At 43.9% G+C, this 21,340-nt stretch overlaps 1 protein-coding gene across 6 annotated transcripts in view; it reads right to left on the reverse strand.

The window, feature by feature from the left end:
* The window catches only part of DOCK1 (dedicator of cytokinesis 1), a 485,590-nt gene that overhangs the window by 353,715 nt on the left and 110,535 nt on the right, over positions 1 to 21,340 (reverse strand). For all 6 annotated transcript variants that reach the window (XM_073884741.1, XM_073884742.1, XM_025880059.2 and 3 more), the window contains 4 exons: positions 18,014 to 18,103; positions 17,603 to 17,703; positions 13,694 to 13,828; positions 4,826 to 4,934 (listed from right to left, as the gene is read on the reverse strand). In XM_073884741.1, coding sequence (XP_073740842.1) covers positions 4,826 to 4,934; positions 13,694 to 13,828; positions 17,603 to 17,703; positions 18,014 to 18,103 — 435 coding nt within the window. The remainder of the gene's footprint in view (positions 1 to 4,825; positions 4,935 to 13,693; positions 13,829 to 17,602; positions 17,704 to 18,013; positions 18,104 to 21,340) is intronic.

Below are 21,340 nucleotides of genomic sequence, written 5' to 3' on the forward strand. Positions count from 1 at the left end.
ACGACCAAGAACCACCTGCTGCCAGCACAGTGGGGCCACGACCAAGACCTGGTCCTCCTAGAAGCCTTTGTGACCAGCCCCATCAAACTCCCTTTACCTCCCTTCAAACACACCCAATCGGGAGGCATTTGGTCAAAGTTGTTGTTTTTGTTTGTTTTTGTTTTGTTTTTTGTAGGGGGGGAGAGGCAGAGGGAGAGGAAGTAGAATCTAAGGCAGGCTCCACACCCAGCGTGAAGCCTGACGTGGGGCTCAATCTCACAATCCTGAGATCATGACCCAAGCCAAAATCAAAAGTCAGACACTCAAGCGACTGAGCCACCCAGGCGCCCCTGGTGAAAGTATTTTTAATTGCTTTACGCATGAACATACCATATGTCCACTTGGTGGAAAGGTCCACCAGAAGTAGTGTTTACGCCTTTACAGCCCCAAAGCATCAAAGAGCTGTTGTCCACCAATGTGGATGACAGGGATGGGCCCTGTTCCGAATACTGTCAGGTGGCTGATGCTTAGCAGCATTCTCCAGGGGAGTTGAACCGAAAATAACGTGTCTCTGGAACCAGGCAAACTAGGCTTAAATCATCACTGTGCCCCCATGCTAGCCATGTGGACTTAGTCAACTTAGTTACTATCTCTGGTTGTCTAAGGAGAGTACCTAACAGTTTTATCATAAGGATTAAATAAGCTGATACGTGTAAAGCACTTAGGACAGTGATCAATGCATATCAGCTGTTGCTATTCTAGCACGTGAAGCTCATGATTCTATCAACCACTGGAATTAATTCAGGGAGGCTTCCCAGCCCCCGGACGTTGTGTTCTCTAGGGGAGGCATGCTACTTAAGTCTGTAAGAATTAAAGGCTAGGAGACTTGGTTGGGTTGGCTATGAAGATTTCTGAAATGCAGAAACCGGAATCTGACCCATCTCTCCAGGCAGCTGGAAAACATCACAGCTTTCTGAGAAAAAGAAGGCCACCAGCAGATGTGAGTTTTAGGAAAACAATGAAATACAGTCAGGAAATAAGAAAGGGCAGGTATAGCACTGAGGGAGGAGGGAGTAGGGTTAAGAAACTTTCTGCACAATTTTATCAAGAAGAACTAAGGACATGAGCAAACACGGATGTGTGATACCACAGCCAAGGAGAGCAAAGGGAAGAGAACGGCCACATCTGACTTCGGAGAGGCCACGTCTGAGTGCCACTGGGTCATCCGCGGGGGAGAGGTGGACCACGATCAGACAGAGGAGAGCAGAGAAGAGAACCAGGGGGTGCTGGCCGTGGTACCAGGACCCTCTCATAGGATAGGAAGGAGAGAGGGAAGCCTGATGGCAGAGAGGGATCGCACAAGCTGAGTGCTGAGAAAGTCTGGGCATGCCTGTAGACCAAGTGAAAGAGCAATCTGATACACAGACAGAAGATTCTAGACTGACATGATGGGAAAAGGACTGATCAAAACCCTAGAGGCAGGGGTGGGTGGGGGAGACGCTGCACAGGTGGAAGGTTACTCTCAGGTGGTAGGATGGGAAGTGAGAAAGGAAAGGTGATGGCAGACAGATCCTAAAGGATCTTTTCAGCAAAGCGGACAGACTAGCATCATTTGCTAAAGGTGGTGGCAGGGGGGTTTGGTGATAAGCCTCAAGCTTGAGAGGTTGCCAGAAATCGCTGGTAAGGTAAATTCACTAAGGAATTTAAAGATTAAAAAAAAAAAAAACTCTTTGAGTAAAATTGTACAGTTGCTATGGAAAAGAATATGGTAATTTCTCAAAAAATTAAACATGGTATTACCATATGACCCAGCATTTCCACATCTGATACACACCCAAAACAAGTGAAAGCAGAGACCCGAACAGTTTCACAGCCTTATTCACAATGGCCAAAAGGTGTAAACAACCCTAGTGTGCCCATCAGCGGATGCACAAATCAACAAAATGTGATCTACACATCCGTGGAATACAATTCCGCCTCAAAGGGGGATGAGATTCTGACAACTGCTCCACCCTGGGAGGGCCCTGAAGATATTATACCAGTGACATCAGCCGGTCACCAAGAGACATATGCTGTATGATTCCACTTCCATGAGGAACCTTGACTAGGAACATTTCCAGAGACAGAAAATAGGCTGGTGGGTGCCAGGGGCTGGGGGAGGGAAAGAACAGGCAGTCCCTCTTTAATGAGGACAGGGTTTCCATTTGGGGAGATGAAGAAAGTTCTAGAGATGGATGGTGGTGATGGCTACACAACAGTGTGAATGCCACAGAAGCAGACCCTTGAAAATGGTGATGATGGTATATTTTATGTTAATCACCATAATAAAATTGTTTTAAGGATCTGGCAGGAGCCCTGAGGTTGGGGGGCATTCACTGAGGGACAGCAAAAAGCAGCACGAAGGTAAGGCTGCCTCCAGAAACACATGGATGCCACAGAGAAGGGGCAGAAGTGCCCCAGGCAGAGAAGGGAGAGACAGGGTGGACCACACAGCCCCGCAGTTTCTTCTCCCACCTCACAAAAACATACCCACGCAGTCTCCCCTTTGTGTGTGTGCTCACTTACATTCAACGACCCAGGAAAAACGTGTGGTACTGAGTCCGATGGAAGGCAGCACTGTTCACAACGACCTTGACGCCATGTTCCTCCTGCGGTTAATTATTGCCCCCAACTCCTCTTGCCTCTTTCTCCCTTGGGGTCTAAAATGCCGGGGCTGACCCTGCTGCCAGTTGGATGCAGGGAGCAGCTGCAGCTCTGGGAAGGGGACTGCAGGGTGCAGGCTCCGGGGACAGAGGAGCCACGCCCCACCCCCACCCACCAATCCCATCAGCTCACCCCACATAATCGAAACGGCCACCAAGGGCCACCCTTTGGGAAAAGACTTGTAACCCCTACGAAATGCCACAGTCTTTTTCCTATTTCATATTTTTCATCTTTTCTCTATAGAAGATGATTCACAACTGTTACTTCCACTCCTGCAGAGCAAAACCTGAAGGGTGAGAACAACGTAAAAACCAGGGTCCTGGGGTGGGAGTCTTTGACCCTCACCTGTACAGAGAGCACCTATGGTGCAAAAACGAACTACAAAATTAGCAGCAAGGGAGGCAACATTTGAAAAAAACTCCGTCGCCGGCCGGCCGGTCTTGCAGACATAAAGTTGTCATCCATGCATGAACATTCCTGAATTCACTCCCATCTTACAAGAAAACAGCCACTGAAGGAAGGACTTGCAAGACTCCAGTCACTAAATAATTTGACACAGAGAGAGGTGGGCAGACAGAAGTCAAGCCCAATCAAATTTAATAATGTAAGAGTATATTTAGAAGTCTAAAATTACTTCTGGGCTCAAACTTCCTGTAATTTTTATCTATTCTTACACCCGCTGCGCCTGTTTTTCTGAAATGCCACAGGATGTAGTAGTAAACGTCCTGAACACGTTGCTAATTTTAACCCCGGAGCAATAAGGAAGCTTGAGGCGATATCAAGTCGTGAAAATAGTTAACCTAAAACTTCAATATACGTACCACCTTGCTCTCTCTGCAGATCATCAGTTTTTTACAAGAAACTCAAATAAAGATCAAGCAATTCCACGCAAGAATCCAGCAGCTCTGCAAGACAGCTGCACCACCTCTGAAAGCAAAGGGCCAGTGTGGATCCGTCCATGTTCAGTTATGACGGTGCCCCTGGTCACAGCAACCATGAGACACACCTGACACATGTATGTCTTTGTTCCAGACGGAATGGGAAGCTTGCAAGCTGGGAAATCAGTTTCCAAAACGTTTTCAAGACAACAGCCATAACAATGTTTTCCGAAATTACACATTAAAAGAGCATTAAGGTGGGGCGCCTGGGTGGCTCAGTTGGTTAAGCGACTGCCTTCGGCTCAGGTCATGATCCTGGAGTCCCGGGATCGAGTCCCGCATCGGGCTCCCTGCTCAGCGGGGAGCCTGCTTCTCCCTCTCACCCTCTCCCCTCTCATGTACTCTCTCTCTCTCTCTCTCATTCTCACTCTCTCAAATAAATAAATCTTTAAAAAAATAAAAAATAATAAAAGAGCATTAAGGGAGGAGAGTGACAGCAAAGGCAGCTATAATGAACACTTGCGTGAAAGCCGCAAGTTAATCACTCAGAAGATTCTTGTTCTCTGAAGGAATCAGCTTGGCAGCCACCTGCAAACCACACCTCCATCTGCAGTCAGTCGGCCCCACGGAAACTGCCAGAATGGGGAAGCTGGAGAGCGTGCAGGCCCTGGGCTGCTCCAGGGGCCCACCCCATGCTCCGCCTCCCAGCACCTCCACACCACAGCCCCGAGGACCTCACATGGGGTGAAGGCATCTTTCTTCCAAAGGGCAACAGGGCGAGAACAAGTAATCCAAGGTGGTGAAAACGGTGGGACGGTGGGAACGCTGGATCCCTCGCTCTTCTGGGCAAGCAGAAGACTCGCTGCAGGACCAAGACGCATCACCATTCCCACAGCGTAGCTTGAGGTCCGACCGACGCCTGGGGCACCTACAGCCTCAGCACCCCCACCTCTGCCCAGCCCCCGAGACACCCCGACAAGTGATGTGCACACACTACTCTCATCAACATCCTCACATTTACGTAAAGTAAATTCAGAACATCTCCTTGCGGAGGAGCAAAGAGAGCAATGACCACTGAAGAGCACCGCCAGGGGAAGGAAAACCAAATTTCAATACACAGGAGGCAGGACCGTGCTCGCTACAAAAGCCATCCCTGGGCTATCACGCAAGTTCAGGCTTTGCAGGAGGCAAAATCCCACCTGGGGAGCCCCGCAGCTCACAGTGGGCCTTGGGGATGGCCGGTCCTGCTGCACCCAAGGGCCTACCTTCACCCTGACGGTCTGGTCCGACACGCTGCTCATCATGTCGCTGATGGATCGGAACAGCTGCAGCAGGGACTCCATGAAGTCCGCCTCTCCTTTGTCTTCATAGAGTCTACAAAGGAGCACACGACACTCGATGGGGCCTGGCAGACGGGGCCTTGCCTCTATTTGCTCCTGCATCAAGAGCCATGGAAGGTGCTGCCGCAGCGGCAACTTAGAACATGAGGGAAAATCCTCCACGTCCAGGGAACACGGGAGGCAGCTCAGAAATGGGGCTCATCTGGACCACGCGGCTAGGGAGCTATGTCCTCCAGCTGAAGAAGCTGGTTTTGAACCACACCATTTATTGCTTTTTTTCATTGTAACATAGTAACGTTTTATAAATCTACAAAACAGAAATGTATAGAAAGGGACGGAAGGAGAGAAAGAGGAAAGAAGGACCAGAGGAAGGAGGAACAGGAAAATTCAGCTTTAATGCTACCCCGCGGAGATTACACCATTGATATTTCGGTGTACTTCCTGCCAGTATTTTTTTAAACCCACAATGTCACATAATTAACATAAATTTAATTTCCTGAATTTAACACGATCTTGTAACCATATAAAAATGATATTATAACAGTAAATTCAAAATTATTTTATTTCAGAGTAATGACACTATACAGATTCATCACAGAATTGCTGGTAACGGGAAAATTGTCAAGAGGTGGAGCATAATCAATAAAGGGATAATAAGGAAGGTGCACCTTGGTTACATGTATACAAATATATGTTGCTAATTATAAGGAAGTTTCACATATAAATTATTTATTAGCAGTTACTTCAAGTTGCGTGTTACTAAAAAGCAATGCATTTGCATTTTAAAATGTTGCAACGCAGATGTTTTCTTAATATAGACTAGTTTTCGGCCTAAAGTATACCATACCTGAAAACTTGTGTACAATGGAAAATTTTGTAAACTAAGTGATAATTAATTACCCTACAGGTAATCTTATATTTAAATGAGTTCCACTGTAAAGCAACAAATTCTGTCTAAAACGGGAAATTGCAACCTAGGGTATCTGTTTTATAAAGGATTTTATTCAACAGGAATTTGTTTAAAAGGTGCATAGCAAACAATCAAAAGTATCGAGTCATGAACTCCTGTTTGCAGGGAACAGGAAGCAACAGAGCAACATTTTACAGACCGGTCCAAACACCTGGGGAGGCTGCAAATGTGCAGTCATTCTCATCCTCAGGACATCTGCCAATTCCTAGAGCTGCGTGGGGTAGGAGACTACTCGGTAGAGTGGGGTTTCTATCAGTGTCCAAAGATAATGAATGATAATGAATTAGAAAATGCCAAGGAGATGGGTCCCAGGTGACACAGCAGACTCTCCACTGAAAACCCTGGAGAACCAGGAGCAAACCAAATGTAGATGGAGGCTTACGAAGGCTACACACAGCCTTGATAGAGAGAAATGTCAGTCCCACTGTCTCTGCCTGGAAGGGGAAAGGATGAATCATCTCTGAAAGAAGAGCACATCATCTGGAGCTACATTTAAATAAAAATTAACTAAACATAGAAAAGAACAGACCCCACATGGCCAAACCAAAAAAAAAAAAAAAAAGGAAGACAACAGAAACAGAAGGACAGGTGGTCAAAATATTGCACCTAGCTAGCAAGAATATCAACATAATTATATTTTAAAACAGGGAAAAAATGGAGAAAATAAAAAGATGGAAATGAGATGAGAGAAAACAGAAGATGGGAAAGTATAGTAGAGAAATAAATCTACAGAAAAGAATCAAACGAAAATTTTAAAACTAAAAACTGTAATATCTAAAATTAAGAATTCACTATATGGGTTAAATTGAGATTAGACTGAGTAAAAGGCAGATTTAGTGAAGTGGAAGATGATCAACATGAAAATAAGTAAGCACGGAGAAAGAAAATAGAGAAGAGCGTGTTAGAGATATGTAGGGTATAAAAAAAGGTCTAATACACATGTAATTGAAGTTCCAGAAGAAAATGAGAGACACAATGTGACAAATATGACACTAAAATAGAAAATGACCATGAATTTGCCAAAACAAATAGAGAAATCAATCCAAAATTCAAGAAGCCCTGAAAATCCAATGTAGGATAAATAAAAAGCAAAAGCATTCTTATACAATCCACAGTAAAACTGCTCATAACCACAGAAACAACAAATTGTAAAAGCAGCTAGAGGAAAAACAAACAAACAAACAAACAAAAAAAGAAAAAAACACACTGTCACCTTCAAAGACGTAACAAGAAGTCTAAAAGCTGACTTCTCACCAGAAATGATGGAAACCAAAAGAGATACTGAAAGGACTGCTGCCAAATTAGAAAGGAATTTGAAAGGACTAACTGCCAAATTAGAATTCTACATTAACTAAAAATATCCTTTAAAAACAAGGAGGAAATAAATGATTTTCATACAAACAAAACATGCAGCAGACTTTTATTAAAAGAAATTCTACAAGGAGTTTTCTGGGGGCAGAAGGAAACTTATCCCATAAAGAAACATGAAATTGAAAGAAAAATGAAAAAAAATAAATAAATATAAAACTTACTGAATTAATACTAACTGTACAAAATAATAACAGTCATGTCTTACGAGGCATAAAATATAGGTATCTTGAAATGCACTCAATAATAATAAAAAAAGGAGATTTCATGTGGAGATAAGAGTGTTCTATTTCAGCCACATCTAGTGTTATCAGGGAAGTGACAATAGTAATCATTTTAATTATTCTGTAAGAATTCACACATGTTGTCACATGTAGGATAATCAATAAAAAAACAGTAGAAGAACATGTCACTAACATGTTTAAAGAGGAGAACATGAGACAATAAAAAGAAAATCAGGCTTGGTACAAAAGAACACAAAGAAGGAGTAAAAGGAGAACATAACAGAGATGGGTAAAAGAAAATGAACAGAAAGACAGCAGGTATCAACCCTTCCCATATAAACAAACTATATCCTCAGTTAAAAGGATTTTCAGACTGGATGAAATAAAGATACAACTATGTGTTACATGCAAGAGACAGACCTTAAACATAAGGACACAGAAAGGTTAAAAGTGAAAAAGAGAAGAGATATTCCATGCAGATATTAACCAAAAGATAAAGGGAAAGTTTTCATATCAATAAAAGGGTACACGCATCCCTCTGAGACACCGTAGGTTCAGTTTCCAGACCACCACAATAAAATGAGTATGGCAATAAAGAGAGTCAAATTAATTTTCTGGTTTCCCAGTGCATATGAAAAATATGTTTACACTACAGTACAGTCTATTAAATGTGTGACAGCATTATATCCTAAAAAAAAAAAAAAAAGTACATATACCTTAATTTTAAAAAACTTTATTGCTAAAAAATGTTAACAGTCATCTGGGGTTTCAGCCATTGATAATCACTGATCACAGAGCACCATAACAAATACAGTAATAAGGGAAAAGCTTGAAATATTGCAAGAATTACCTAAACACAACACAGAGATATGAAGTGAGCAAATGTTTTTGGGAAAATGGCACCAGTAGGCTTGCTTGACACAGGGTTGCCACAAACTGATTTATAAAAACCACAGTATATGCAAAGTGGCAATAAAGCAAACAGCAATCTGTAAATCCACGAGAGAGAGAGATCACAATTCTAAATCTGTATGCCCCCAATAACAGTTTTAAAATCTGTAAGGTATAAGTAATGAGTCTATGATATCTAAATTTCTACCAAGAATCCCTCAAAGATGTAAATTTACTTATTAGTTTCTCTGCTGCCAATCAACATATTTAAGATACAGAAATGGTTAATAATTTACAGCATTCCTACTGATGCATCTTTCTGTAATGAAAGGGAGGCCTCCAGAGTCTCACCTCTTGGTTTTATCAAATAAACCAAGAACAGTCTCTTGTTTGACCCACCTTCAGGTGGAGGAAGGAGTGAGGCAAGAACTCAGAGGGCTATCAGTAGATAAATAGATGAGTAAGACCTAGTTATCATTCCCTCCTCCATTTACACATTGTAAGTATTCATTATCAGGGAATGGCAAGATTGTTGTCTATTAGCTGCATTCTATTTTTGTGACCCAGGAAATGATAGCAGAATGACAGATCTGCAACAATTTATTCATGATCAATAACTAATTATGCACAAAGCTAATGCCAGATGACAGGCAAAGCTTCCACAAAGCACCAGGAAGACAGAAGAAGAACACAGCAATAACTAGCTTTAGTAATTTGCTTCAGAAGGTCTGAAGCAAGATGTCTGTTTTCTGGCTTTCCACTTAATGTGATCCACCCACACAGAAAACGCAGACAAACAAAAACCAGCGGAGAAGTGCCCCTGGCTGTCAGGAATCTTTCTGTGGGTTCTGAACCAAATGTCTCTGGGCCAGAGTTTTAAAATTGCTGTTCTCACTTCAAAACAAGATGAGCCCTCTAAACAAAACAGGAAGTATGGATTTGCATAGTGAGAAAGACAGTGGGAGAAGCTTCCATTATCTTCATCTCCAACAATTCACCTCTTCGTTCCTTGGAAGAAAAATGATTGTCAATTATCTGGGAATTTTACAAAGCTACTACATTACCTGACAACAGAGCAGACGATTTTGAAAGAAGAAAAATAAAGAACCTCTAACGTTTATTCCAACTGCAAAGAGAAAAACACTCTTGTCAACTCGAGCTGTGAGAACAATTTCTTTCTCCCAAGCTAATAAATGGGGTACAGGTAAGAACATGGGGACCCTTGTTTGCTTTCTCCCCCGGCTCTGCAAACACCACACAGGAGGGCTGCTCGGAACTTGTTATGGAGCAAACACTCGCGACACCTGTGTAGGACACAGGACTGCTTTCTCTTTCAGCAGCCTACACGAAACAGGAATATTATTTCATCTAAAATTCATGCCTTTGATAATCACAGATGAAAAGCTACTGAAATATAGCTGGTGGGACCATGGGGAGTAGTGGTGAGCACGATGAGACCCTACTCAAGTCTTTGGCCCTGTGGTCCATGATTTGAAGGCCATGATTTTTTCCTTCCCACAGAATCTGAGTTCTCAGTAGTTTTAGAGTACAGATTTAAATTTAAGAAATATTATCTTATCTACACAATGTGGACACAACTGTGTTCTAAGTTTTGAAGGGAACATATGTTCCTCTCTGCTCTCAGGAATCACAGAAGGCAGCCAAGACACACATTTAGGAAGCAATTAGGAAAAAAATAAGGTCAATAAACTACTAAAGTCTGGGATACAGTCAGGGCTCCAAAGCTCATTAAGTACTTAGGGGAGGGAGAAGCAAGCGACAAGGGAGGAAGGGCGGGAGGGAAGGACCTCGTCATCAAAATTTCCATGTTTGCTACAGTATTCGGATGAGGTCAGGAATGCCCAGACAAGGGCCCTGGAAGCCTTAGGAAGCCTCACTGCCTTTTGGCAACTGCTGTTACTCGCCTTATGACCTCTTTGCACTTTTGTCCTGGACTGTGTCAGCTCGTGACAAACTTGACAAACAAGTTATCCCAGCAAAGAGACGCCTTTTGTGATCAGGCCATGGCTCACGCTGGGGCCACTCCAGAACAAAGGCAGGCAGCAGGATCAAGGTCTGTGCCAACACCATGATACCCAGCGCCAAAACAAAGGCATTCTTAAGAACACCAAACATAAAACATTTCCCTGGGTCACAGGCAAGGATCTGTGAGCTTCTGCATAGCACAGAAGACCAAACCGCATCTTTGGGTCACAAAGGGCTCCAGTGATTTCAGAGACTGACCCCCAAACTAACAGCAAGAAAAGCTCTCAGGGGCCTAATTAAGTAGGACTTCGGAACCCAGAGTAATAAGCTAAGGGTGTTCTGAGCTGTCAGGCAAGAGAAATTCAGGTTAAAAGCACAAGGAAGAGAATGCTAATCACCTGTCCGATATATATTTCTCCCTGACTCCTTTACTATAAGAACTCTGATTTTGTTGAAAGCATCCATAATCCCATCTAAAAGTCCTTGCCAGCCTCCCTTGCATCTCGGGTGGTCACGTGACATAGTTCTGAGATGACACTTTATAGGGATTGGGAAAGTTCTTCAAAAGGAGAGTAACTGGAAGGCTATTTATGCCACACCTTCCCCCCTCTGCTGCTTGGAATGCAGTCCTGATGCCAGGAAGGGGCCATAAGACACAGAGATGGACCAATAAGGATGATGGGGCAGAAGGGTAATAGGAGCCAAGGACATAAGGAAACCAGGGACCAACTGCATAAACTCCGGAATCTTCCTCTGGGCACCATGTTACATACACGGGTGGGGAGAAGTGAAGCTCATCTCATTAAGCCACATTAAGCCAGGCTTTTCTATAACAGCAGTCAATCATGTTCCTAACCTCTATGAGACTGATCAAATTCAACACTTATGGGGCGCCTGGGTGGCTCAGTCGTTAACCGTCTGCCTTCGGCTCAGGTCATGGTCCCAGGGTCCTGGGATCGAGTCCCACATCAGGCTCCCTGCTCCGCGGGAAGCCTGCTTCCCCCTCTCCCACTCCCCCTGCTTGTGTTCCCTCCCTCGCTGTGTCTCTCTCTGTCCAATAAATAAATATCTTAAAAAAAAAATTCTACATTTATGGACCATGGTTCTAAGATATCATGTCAATTGTATTTAGAGACTGAAAGAGATTAAGAGAAAGAAATAACTTCGCCACTGGTCCACTTAGACGACCCCAATCTTTTCTAGCTGCATTATTTTGTAAAGGATTATAGCATTTACTACAATAACAAAAACACAGATTATCAATGCATGTTTCTTTTGATTCCTAATCTCTGAATGAGGACAGTCAGCAGTGTGCTCAAGAAGGAAATGAGCATCATCCAACTCCTGACTCAGTGTCATATCGATTATAAATTGTACAAGATTAAGATTCTTTCAAACAAAACATGACAAAATCTATACATATCACCCGACTATGCTGTTCTTTCAAGTTCATGCTCTCACTGTAGTGTAGATTTTGGTTTAGAGTAATTAATGATTTAAAATTCGTGGGGAAATACACAAAAGCTAGATAAAGGGTGCCAAGAAGTTCATTTTAATAGAATTAATTTTATTGGAAAAAAAATAAAATCCAGGAAAACAAAACCTACTTTACTTGGTCATCTTTCACAACTGACAGTGGGAAAATCATCAATGGCTTTGACCCTAAAGAAAAGAGAAAGCTCAGGGGCGCCTGGGTGGCTCAGTGAGTTAAGTGTCTTCGGCTCAAGTCATGATTCCAGGGTCCTGGGATGGAGCCCTGGATCAGGCTCCCTGCTCAGCAGGGAGTCTGCTTCTCCCTCTCCCTCTGCTCCTCCCCCTCCCCCTGCTCCTGCTTGTTCTCTCCCTCTCTCTCTCTCTCTCTCTCTCTCTCTCTCTGTGAAATAAATAAATAAAATCTTAAAGAAAAAAAAAAGAGAGAAAGCTCAGTCTACAGCAAGCTTCATGCCTACCCATAATTAGCAAAATAAAAGAGGATGCCTTCAATGCCTTACTCAAGGATGACAGCATGATGACCTCAAGCTGTTGTGTCTTCATACAATCAAATGGCAGCGTAGACTTGTCTACATCATGTCGACTCCACAGAGAACACAAGTGCAATAATCCTTAACCAGTAACATAGGGACTGTAGGCATTCATCACCACTGTAACCAAGGTGGGTCCTACCCTGTGTAGGACTTTTCCAGATCTACACAGTCAATAACTTGCTCCTCTGGCTTTATTTGCACCATGGTGTGCACAAGATTGGATTCTGAATACCCTCCCTTTCTCCTGGGCCCTTCTGGAGAAAGCCACCTCAGGCCAACAAAGATAAAAATGAAGAGGCACAGCGAGGGCCTGATTTGGGTCTACACTGGTTCAATGACCAGTTTCCACGCATGAGTTTCAAGAGCACTACGCTGTTAAAAGGTGGTGTGTGTCCTCTAAGTGAAAGGGAGGTCAGTTTGTGAAACTCCATCTCTGTGTGTAGAACTCACGACAAGAACATCAACCTTGAATGATCAACATGAACCAACATCACTCACAGTAGGTCACCCAAAGCAGCTGTCCTTCCGAAGAAACAAGCAGTGAGAGTCCACATCAACACTCAACACTCAACCTGTCCTGCTTCCACATCTCTTCGTGCACAGTTACATGCTATGGGCCACCTGAAAGCCCTGACTTTAGCCCAGCTCTTAATCACAGGTACCTGGACGAACATTAATGTTCTCTAGAAAATAAGAAAGTCATCAGCACCCCAATCCACTTTAAAGTTCAAAACCAATGCAAAAACTCCACCAGAGAGGATGAGAAAGAATTCACCGAGCTAAACAACTAAGCGTCCATTCACCCGGCAATTCCTCATGTGAGAGTATCTCTCTAGAAACAAAATATTATTCTGGCTGAAGGAAAGAAAGAGAGGAAGCCCCACAGTCTTCCCAAGGGAGGCAATTTAACTTGGTTTTGGCCTTTTGTTATCGTTGCTTGTTTTAACTGTTTGCTCTTGGGAGGCTTTTTCTGTAGGAAGATATACTGAAATGAACTTCAGAACCTTTGTATACACCCTGCACTACCTCTGATGAACACGGAATACTTTCAACAGTCAGTGTTTTACTCACATGCACACATTCCAGACTTGAGAACAGGACTTGCTGCTCAAACTTGAGCTTGCATTTCATAGACCGGGAAGCAGTTACCCTAAGAGAGGGCAACCCCAACATGGGACGGCTATCTATTACTGTCCTGTCATACCAGAAAGCAAGGCAAGGAAAGAAAAGAAGAGCGGAAGGGAAGGAGGGAGGGAAATAGACAAGGAAAAGGAAGGAAGTAAAAGATCTCCTAAAATCCCCTAGAAGGGCCGGCACAGGCAACACTTACTGATTGAAAAGAATCCTGGAGCGCACAATGAACTTGAAGATGTACTCCAAAGCCTTCATGGCTTTGTACAGCTGATCGTTTATTCCTGGCTTCTCGGCATTGTCCACATAGTTCCTTAAAACTTTTGTCAGCTTCCTATTCACAATGGAATCACAAATTAATTAACAAGTTCATAGGGTTACAGTATCTCAATTCTTAACTGGGACAGAAATACACAAGTGCCTTATTGTTATTTTGGCTCACACTTGTCAGTAGATGCGTATTTATAAAATATACTTGAAAGAGATGAAAAATGAGCCATGAATAACACTCAGGAGTGAGAGCCCAACATTGAAAAAGTGCTTTTCTAAGTTTTACGTATTTTTCTAAGCATTTAAGTGTATTATATAATTTAACCTTCATAATAACACAGTAAGCCAAGTATTATTTTGGGGTACAATAATAATAATGGGGTATAAGAACAGGTATATTATCCCTAATTTACAAGTGAAGAAGCCCAGGGTTAGACAGATAAACTAGTTTTCCCAACATTAAATAAAATTGAAGGCATTTTCTTCATAGCCATATCCATGTTTGCAATGCTTTTCTTTTTTCGACATCGAGCCGCCTCTATCATTTTCCCATGACAGAGGCAGCAGTGACAATAATCAATTTTTAATTCTGCCCAAACTTCTACATTTTTCTACTGTTACTGGCCCATAAACTAATAATCATTGTTCACTGTTCATAAGGCTGACCCACAAGCAGTGCTTCCAAATCATAAAAGAACAGCTAAATTAACTTCAATATAGCTTCTGGCTTTAGTGTACTGGGCTGCACTATAATTCTCCAAAAACTAGCCACGTATGTGCTGCCTGTGTGGCAACAACCAAGATTACCCCATTAACCAAACTTCTCTGATCCCCAGTGGTTCATGTCATTCAACAAGAACTCTCCATTATACTTATAAAAATAACCTGTTAGGGCACTGCCAACATTTCCAGCTAAGTTGTGAGCCTGTCCACAACAGACTGTTAGTGGAGACTATTATAAGATACCCATAAGAGCACCTGTAACGGGCATTAAGGATGACCTCAGAACAGTCCTGAGCGCAATCCCTGTCCTGATAAATCACAACAAAGAGCTTCCTGGGTGACCAAGTGGATGCGAAGTCATTTCTAACACTCATCAGGTTGCAGAACCCTAGCAAAGAAGCCTGACACTCTCAGAGGAGCATCCCTGCAAGGTGCTGGGAAGAAGGGGGCCAGAGAGGTCCTCCCCCCACAGGCTCCCTGGGCTCCCACACGTCTTCTGGTAGTTCTCAAGGCACGGGAGAACATCTAAAGTCCTGCCATACAACCTGTTTCACCTGATTTAACTTATTTTCTCAAGCTTACTGACCAGACACCCTTTCTTATTAAACCCATGGATATCCCAAGAAATATATATTCCATTGAGCACAGCTTAGGAATTTTCCCAACAGATTCATCAAAAATAAATAGACAGATGATAGACAGATACAAAGAAAGGAATGATCTGTGAAGAGAATGACCCAGAACCAGAAAATAAATGAGGAAGTCCAAAGACCCATATCCACATGAGCCAGACCACCTGTACTGGCAGAAAGATCAAGCCCCTGGCACCAGCTGTGAGGGAGACCGAATGGAGCGTCAGTTAGGTAGAGGCATGACCTAAGCCAGCTCCCAGGAAAAGCAGCTCTGTGGACAGAAAGGAGCCTGCCCCTGCTGGTTTTCTGGAAGAACAGTCCCCAAAGCTGATGCCACCCTCCCTTCTCACCTGGACCAGCACCTGTCGCTCTCCTGGGGCTCTGGCGTCCGCACCACCTGTGCAGGGGTGCCGGAACACTGGCAGGTAACAGCTACAGCCCAGGCACCTTTCAGTTCTTCTCTTAAGAGTTCTTTGTGGAGAAAGGCTGAAGATCTCAACATTATCCAAGGAAAGAGGTAAAGAAACTATCTGGGAGAGAGTCTCACCTACATCTGTGCCTGCCGAGGCTTCTAAGGGGCAGCGGCCAGGAGACCCTCCGTGATGATCCTTACTACCAGAGCATCCTCCGGCCCAGAGACCGCCATGAGCACTCCATTAACACAGAGACAACCTTCCACGATTTGGTTAGAGCTGTGTGAATCAGAATTATCTCTTTTGGTATTTCAAGGCTTAAATACTCAGATTCACACTGCCAAGGAAGCACCTAGGGTTGCTACTTTATCAAAACATGATAAGGATAGTTATTTTCCAAAATGAATCTCCCTTCCTGCAGATTACAGGGGCCGAACAGGAGGATATGGATTCTCGGCTCAGTCCCACCCTATCTGAAAGATGAAGCAGTACTCTTTGTTTCTTCCATTCAGTAACTTGCCAGAGACTCCCCAACTTTCACTTCACCACCTATGACAAAGGCACAGAGAGAGTGGTGCCAACAGAAGGTCTGGAAGACAGCATGGCAAGCTTACCCACTGTGCGGATTCTCTGAAATTCCAATACAAAAGCTCATCTGAGAAGAGCAGTGTGGCCACATTTCAATAAAGACACAGACATGTGGCATGTGACTCGGAGGGAGATCGTGCCACATGAGGAGCCACTTACAGGCCACTCCGGGGAACCCTGCTTGGTCGCCATAGCAAGATGGCGCCCATGATCTGAAAGGAACTGTCCAAAGTGCAGTCACACTGAACGTTTCCATGAAGAGAACAAATCGCTTTAAACACTTATTAGCAAGCCCAAAGGACTTGTCGCAGCTTGTTCTGTGTGCGTGAGGACGCGGCAGCTCTCTGCCCACTCAGCCACGCGAGGCAGACGTGAAAGAGCCTGGAACAGGATGACCAACATCACACAGATAGCTAGCATCAGACCTCTGACCTTGAGTTCATGGCCGCATACAGGCAAGGAAACAGATTCTGACTTAAATACGGTCAAGGCACATCTGAGCTTTGACTCAAGCTACTGGCACTAAAGAGAACCATTTCTAGTGATTCTAAGGGGAGGGATGTTCTTAAAGAAATTATTTACATCTTTTTTCATTGCAACTCACACACGATTCAAAGTTGGAATAAATGCTGATAAATCCCACTGTGACAGAGGCAGAGTAACTCATCCTAACCATTCTAATAATAATGAAACCTAACAACTGCTTCGTGCTTTCTAAGTGCCAAGGATTACTTCAAACACTTAACATGTAATAACTCATTAACATTTTGAAGAAACCCTAAGATCATGCCTGTTTACTGAGGAGAAGGCTAAGGCCCAGAGAGATTAAGAGACTTGAACTTGTAAGCGACAGAGCTGTAGGTGAAGCCGAGTTCCTGGATGGTGCTGGTCAACACCAGGAGAGCCGCCTCGCAGGTCTGAAAATCCCACATTTGCTCCGGCTGCTGACAGATGCCCAGGGGACAGGTATGGGGTTGTGGGGGCAGGTCAAGGGCAACTGGGTGGGCAGTTAGAATCCAAGTTAGTTATAGCTGAAGCGTCTAGAACAAAAAGGAAGGCCCTCTTTAAAGAGCAAAAGGAGACACTAAGAGGTACAAAACTGAATTTTATTCATACTAAACAACCAATAACCTCAAACCAGGAACACATCCATTTATTCATTTGCCAAAATCTGGTTGGGAAGCTGCAGGGAGGCATATATCAGGTTCACTGAGCATAAACTAAAAATTTCAAAGACAAATGGAAGGTATGGAGGAGAACAAGAATTTATCCCAGAATGTTATGATAATTTATTACATATCTTCTTTCAACAAGATTTCTAGGTCTGTTAAGAGGGAAACAATAATAAAAAATATCCCAGTAAATTCAGAGTTGGGGGCAGGGGGCACATACAGAACCACAGACAAAAGTATATGAAAAAGGCACTTAGTAACAAACCTACAAAATGAAGTATTGGTTTTAAAACAACAAAAATGAACTTACGTGTAGGCTAAAGTTGCACTAAAGTGCTTCTTAATGTAGGTTTCCAGAACAGGATTAAAATGCTGAAATTTTCTGTCAGCAATTAGTCCAATGATAAATACCTGTTCAATTAATCAATATTTTCATTAGTAAAATAACACAGGCCTCATCTGAATCATCTGCACCGTGGTGGGAGACCGGAGACTAGAACATTTTCCTGACGTTCCCTATTCTCACCCCAGAAATGACATTGGCCTAACTACAGTGTCCCAGTGAACACCACCCTCTGCCTTGCAACCCATCCGCTTTGATTGGATTTACAACGGAAAACACTTCCAAGGTGACCGGGAGGGACCCCCTCCCCCAGCTTCAAAGGCTGCAGCATGAAAAGCTCCTCAACATCTGAGCGAATGAAAAGTAGAGGCCTCTTACCAGAGCATCAAACACTAACGTATCAAACGTCTCGCTCTCGGAATTCTCCATCATGATGTTGAAGAGGGCATCCAAGGTGTCCTGGAGGAACTAGAGTCACACAAAATGTCAGCAGACACAGTAAACTCACCTCACTTTCCCCCAACCTAGAATAACTACCATCTTCGGCCATACCCCAAACACCCACCTGTCCCGAATGTCACCAATGAAGCCATACACTACAGGGACTTTTCCCAGCCATTAGATGCACAAGACAAAAACTGAGATGAGTGAACTCAGAACAAAGACATGGCACCCCGAGCCAAGCAGAGGAGGACTGGTAACAGGGAAATGCTCTATGGTCCCCCCTCCGTAAATTTCTCCAACCCTTTTCCTGGTCTTTACCAGTCTGGTGACAAAGAGCTCAACAGCAGCTCTCGGAAGGCTGGCTCTGCCTAATCCCAAACTCTGAGTGTAGGATCTGAGCAAGGGAGTGGGCAGAAGCCACACAGGGATGAATGTCCAGCTGAGTATAATGAAGGACCTATCACAAACCCAGATGCCCACAGACGGAAGAGCTGCGTGACTGAAACTGGGGCACCCAGCAGAACACCAGGAAGCACGTTTTATTCAAGAGGGATTCAGAAATTTCTTTTATAGCCTACTGTAATTCACCAAACAAATATGAGAGCACAGAACGACAAACCATCATGAATTAATTAAGGAAAGAAAAAATTAGGAGACTCCAAAGTTATGTCACACTAGAAACTGCTTTCCGATCCTATCTCCATCTTCCCCCAGAAGAGGCGTAAGACAGACCAAGAAGACTATCTTGGAGGTAATGAGTTCCCGGTCTGTGGAGGAGTTCAAGGAAAGGCAGAAGGCCACATGAAAGAATACTGGACATAAAAGAGAATAAAGTATAGGTATGTCATCATGAGTCATTAGGGACATGCAAATTGAAACCACAGTGAGATACGACCTACCGCCACTGAGAAAGCTATCATCAAGACACAAGCAGTACGGCAAGTGTGGGCAAGGACTCAGGGGAACTGAGCCCTTCCACATCACTGGTGGAAAAGTAAAACAGTACTATGGTTTTGAAAACAGTGTGACAAATCCTCAAAGGGTTAAATGTTATGTTGGCCGCATGGGCAACCATTCGTAGGTATGTATCCAAATGAATGGAAAACATATGTCCACACCAAAACTTGTACACAATTATTCACGACAGCTTTGCTCATAAATGTCAAAATGTGGCGAACATCCAAATGTCCACCAGCTGACAAATGGGAGAACAAATCCATACATTGGAATATTTATTATTCAGCCACAGAAAGGAATGAAGTTCTGATACATGGCACACTGTGCTCTGGAAGCATTATAATACTAACTGAAAGAAGCCAGGCATGAAAGGCTACAGACTGTCTAATTCAATTTATATATAAAATAATCCAGAATAGTCAAATCCATAGAGACAGAAAGTAGATTACGGTTGCAGGGACAGTAGGGAGTAACTGCGGACAGGTTACAGGGTTATTTTTTTCTCATGATGGAAATGTTCTGGAATCAGATAGTGGAGATGGTTGCGCCAACTCTTGAATATACTACCACCATGCAACAGTGCAAATGAAGAGTGCACTTGATGGTGTGTGAATTGTATCTCAGTGAAGCTGTTATGCAAAACCAAAGAATAGGTGAGAAGGTCCCACGGCCAGGGTGTCAAAGAGACAGCTGAAAGGGAAGTCCGTTCCAGATTCTTCCTGGAAGGTTTAGCCCATGCACACAACACACAGAACCAGAGGGGTCCTCAGGTCCCCACAGATGGTCTCAAGTGGTTAGCACACTCAGCCCGAGGAACCAAACCACTGGGACTTGCTCCCTAAACCAGCGCTCGCCCCACTGCTACCTCTTGTGCTGTGAAAGTTTTCAACAGCCCCAAGCCCAAAGCCACAGATCTCCCTCAGGAAGGGGAACGTACTCCCAAACCTAGTTAGAGATCTGAGACGCACCGGTGCATAAAACCCTCATTATGTTCTTTTTTTTTCCTCCAGTTTTATTTATTTAAGCAATCTCTACACCCAACCTACGGCTTGAACTCATGACCCCAAGATTGAGAGTTGCATGCTCTTCTGACAAAGCCAGCCAGGTGCCCCAAACCATCATTCTACTCTGCCACCCACCCACCACCTATTTTATGCCAGAGAAGTGTCACATACAAGCAGCAGGGGAATGAAACCCCCCGCCCCCGTTCTGGTCTGGACATCAAGGGCTTCCTCAAGCCCACAATTACCGGGGGCCCACACCATCTTGTTACTTTTGTATTATTTCCCATCATTTTCTGTTTGTAAACATCTTTGCAGAGGTCAAACCCTTACGCCATCTGCTAACTGCCCGATGTTACTGCCAATCGGCTCACCAGGTGCCAAGCCCTGGCTCGTCTCGGTTCACACACAGAGTCCCTACAGTAGGACTACCCATCCCGGGCAGACAGATGACATAATCAGTAGCCCAGAAACATGGCAGGGAGACTGGGAGCTGCCCGCATCTGGCTGTCAAGCCTCGGAGGCACAGGGATACCAGCATCCTCCTCAAGGAGGTCCCACACACAGAGCCACAAACATGCTCCTTTTGACACCTGCCCTCTCTCGAAGACTATCCACTGGAAGCCCAAAATAATCACCATTTTCATTTTCCACCAAAATGGGCAACTGTATCTTTTACTAAATAAGTCAATACTGTTCTTAATCCATCAAGTCATGTCATCTCTCTCCTACCAGTTATAAATATACCTAAGGGTGGGAGGGGGCCTTGAATGAATGGAATAAGCTCAGTCTATGGTGTTCTCAGAGTAAAAGGAGCCCCATGCAGGCTGGGAATCCCTCCAACCCTGGCTCCCGTTAACAGCCGCGTGGCCTCAGACAAGTCCATTCACCTCTCTAGACCTACAGGGTACACAGGACGAGCCAGCGATGGACAGACAGGTCATTCAGACCTGCTGGTACCAGCACACGCGGGAAGGAGGGGGTGGTGAAAACCATTTCCAGGGCTGAACAACAGGGTTTGGTAATAGATTAGGTAAGGGGAGTGAAGGACAGCAATAAGACAAGATGGTCCTAGATCTTCTCCTTAACGTGTAACAATAGGCCAACAGAAATACAGCTAATTCCTGATGTGATACAGGGATTGTATGAATGAAAATGAAAATGAAAATGGACAATGAAATGAAAAATGAAAAAGGACAAAAATCTCATTAACTGTGTATCTTCTAAAGTTACGTTAACTTATTCACCCAGTTTCCATCTGAACCAGGGAAGTTACAGAACCCAGGGAAGTTTAAAATGCAAT

This window comes from Callorhinus ursinus, unplaced genomic scaffold, assembly GCF_003265705.2.
Source record: "Callorhinus ursinus isolate GAN/ISIS: 27379988/994484 unplaced genomic scaffold, GSC_fseal_2.0 scaffold58, whole genome shotgun sequence".
In the NCBI taxonomy this organism is placed as follows: domain Eukaryota; kingdom Metazoa; phylum Chordata; class Mammalia; order Carnivora; family Otariidae; genus Callorhinus; species Callorhinus ursinus.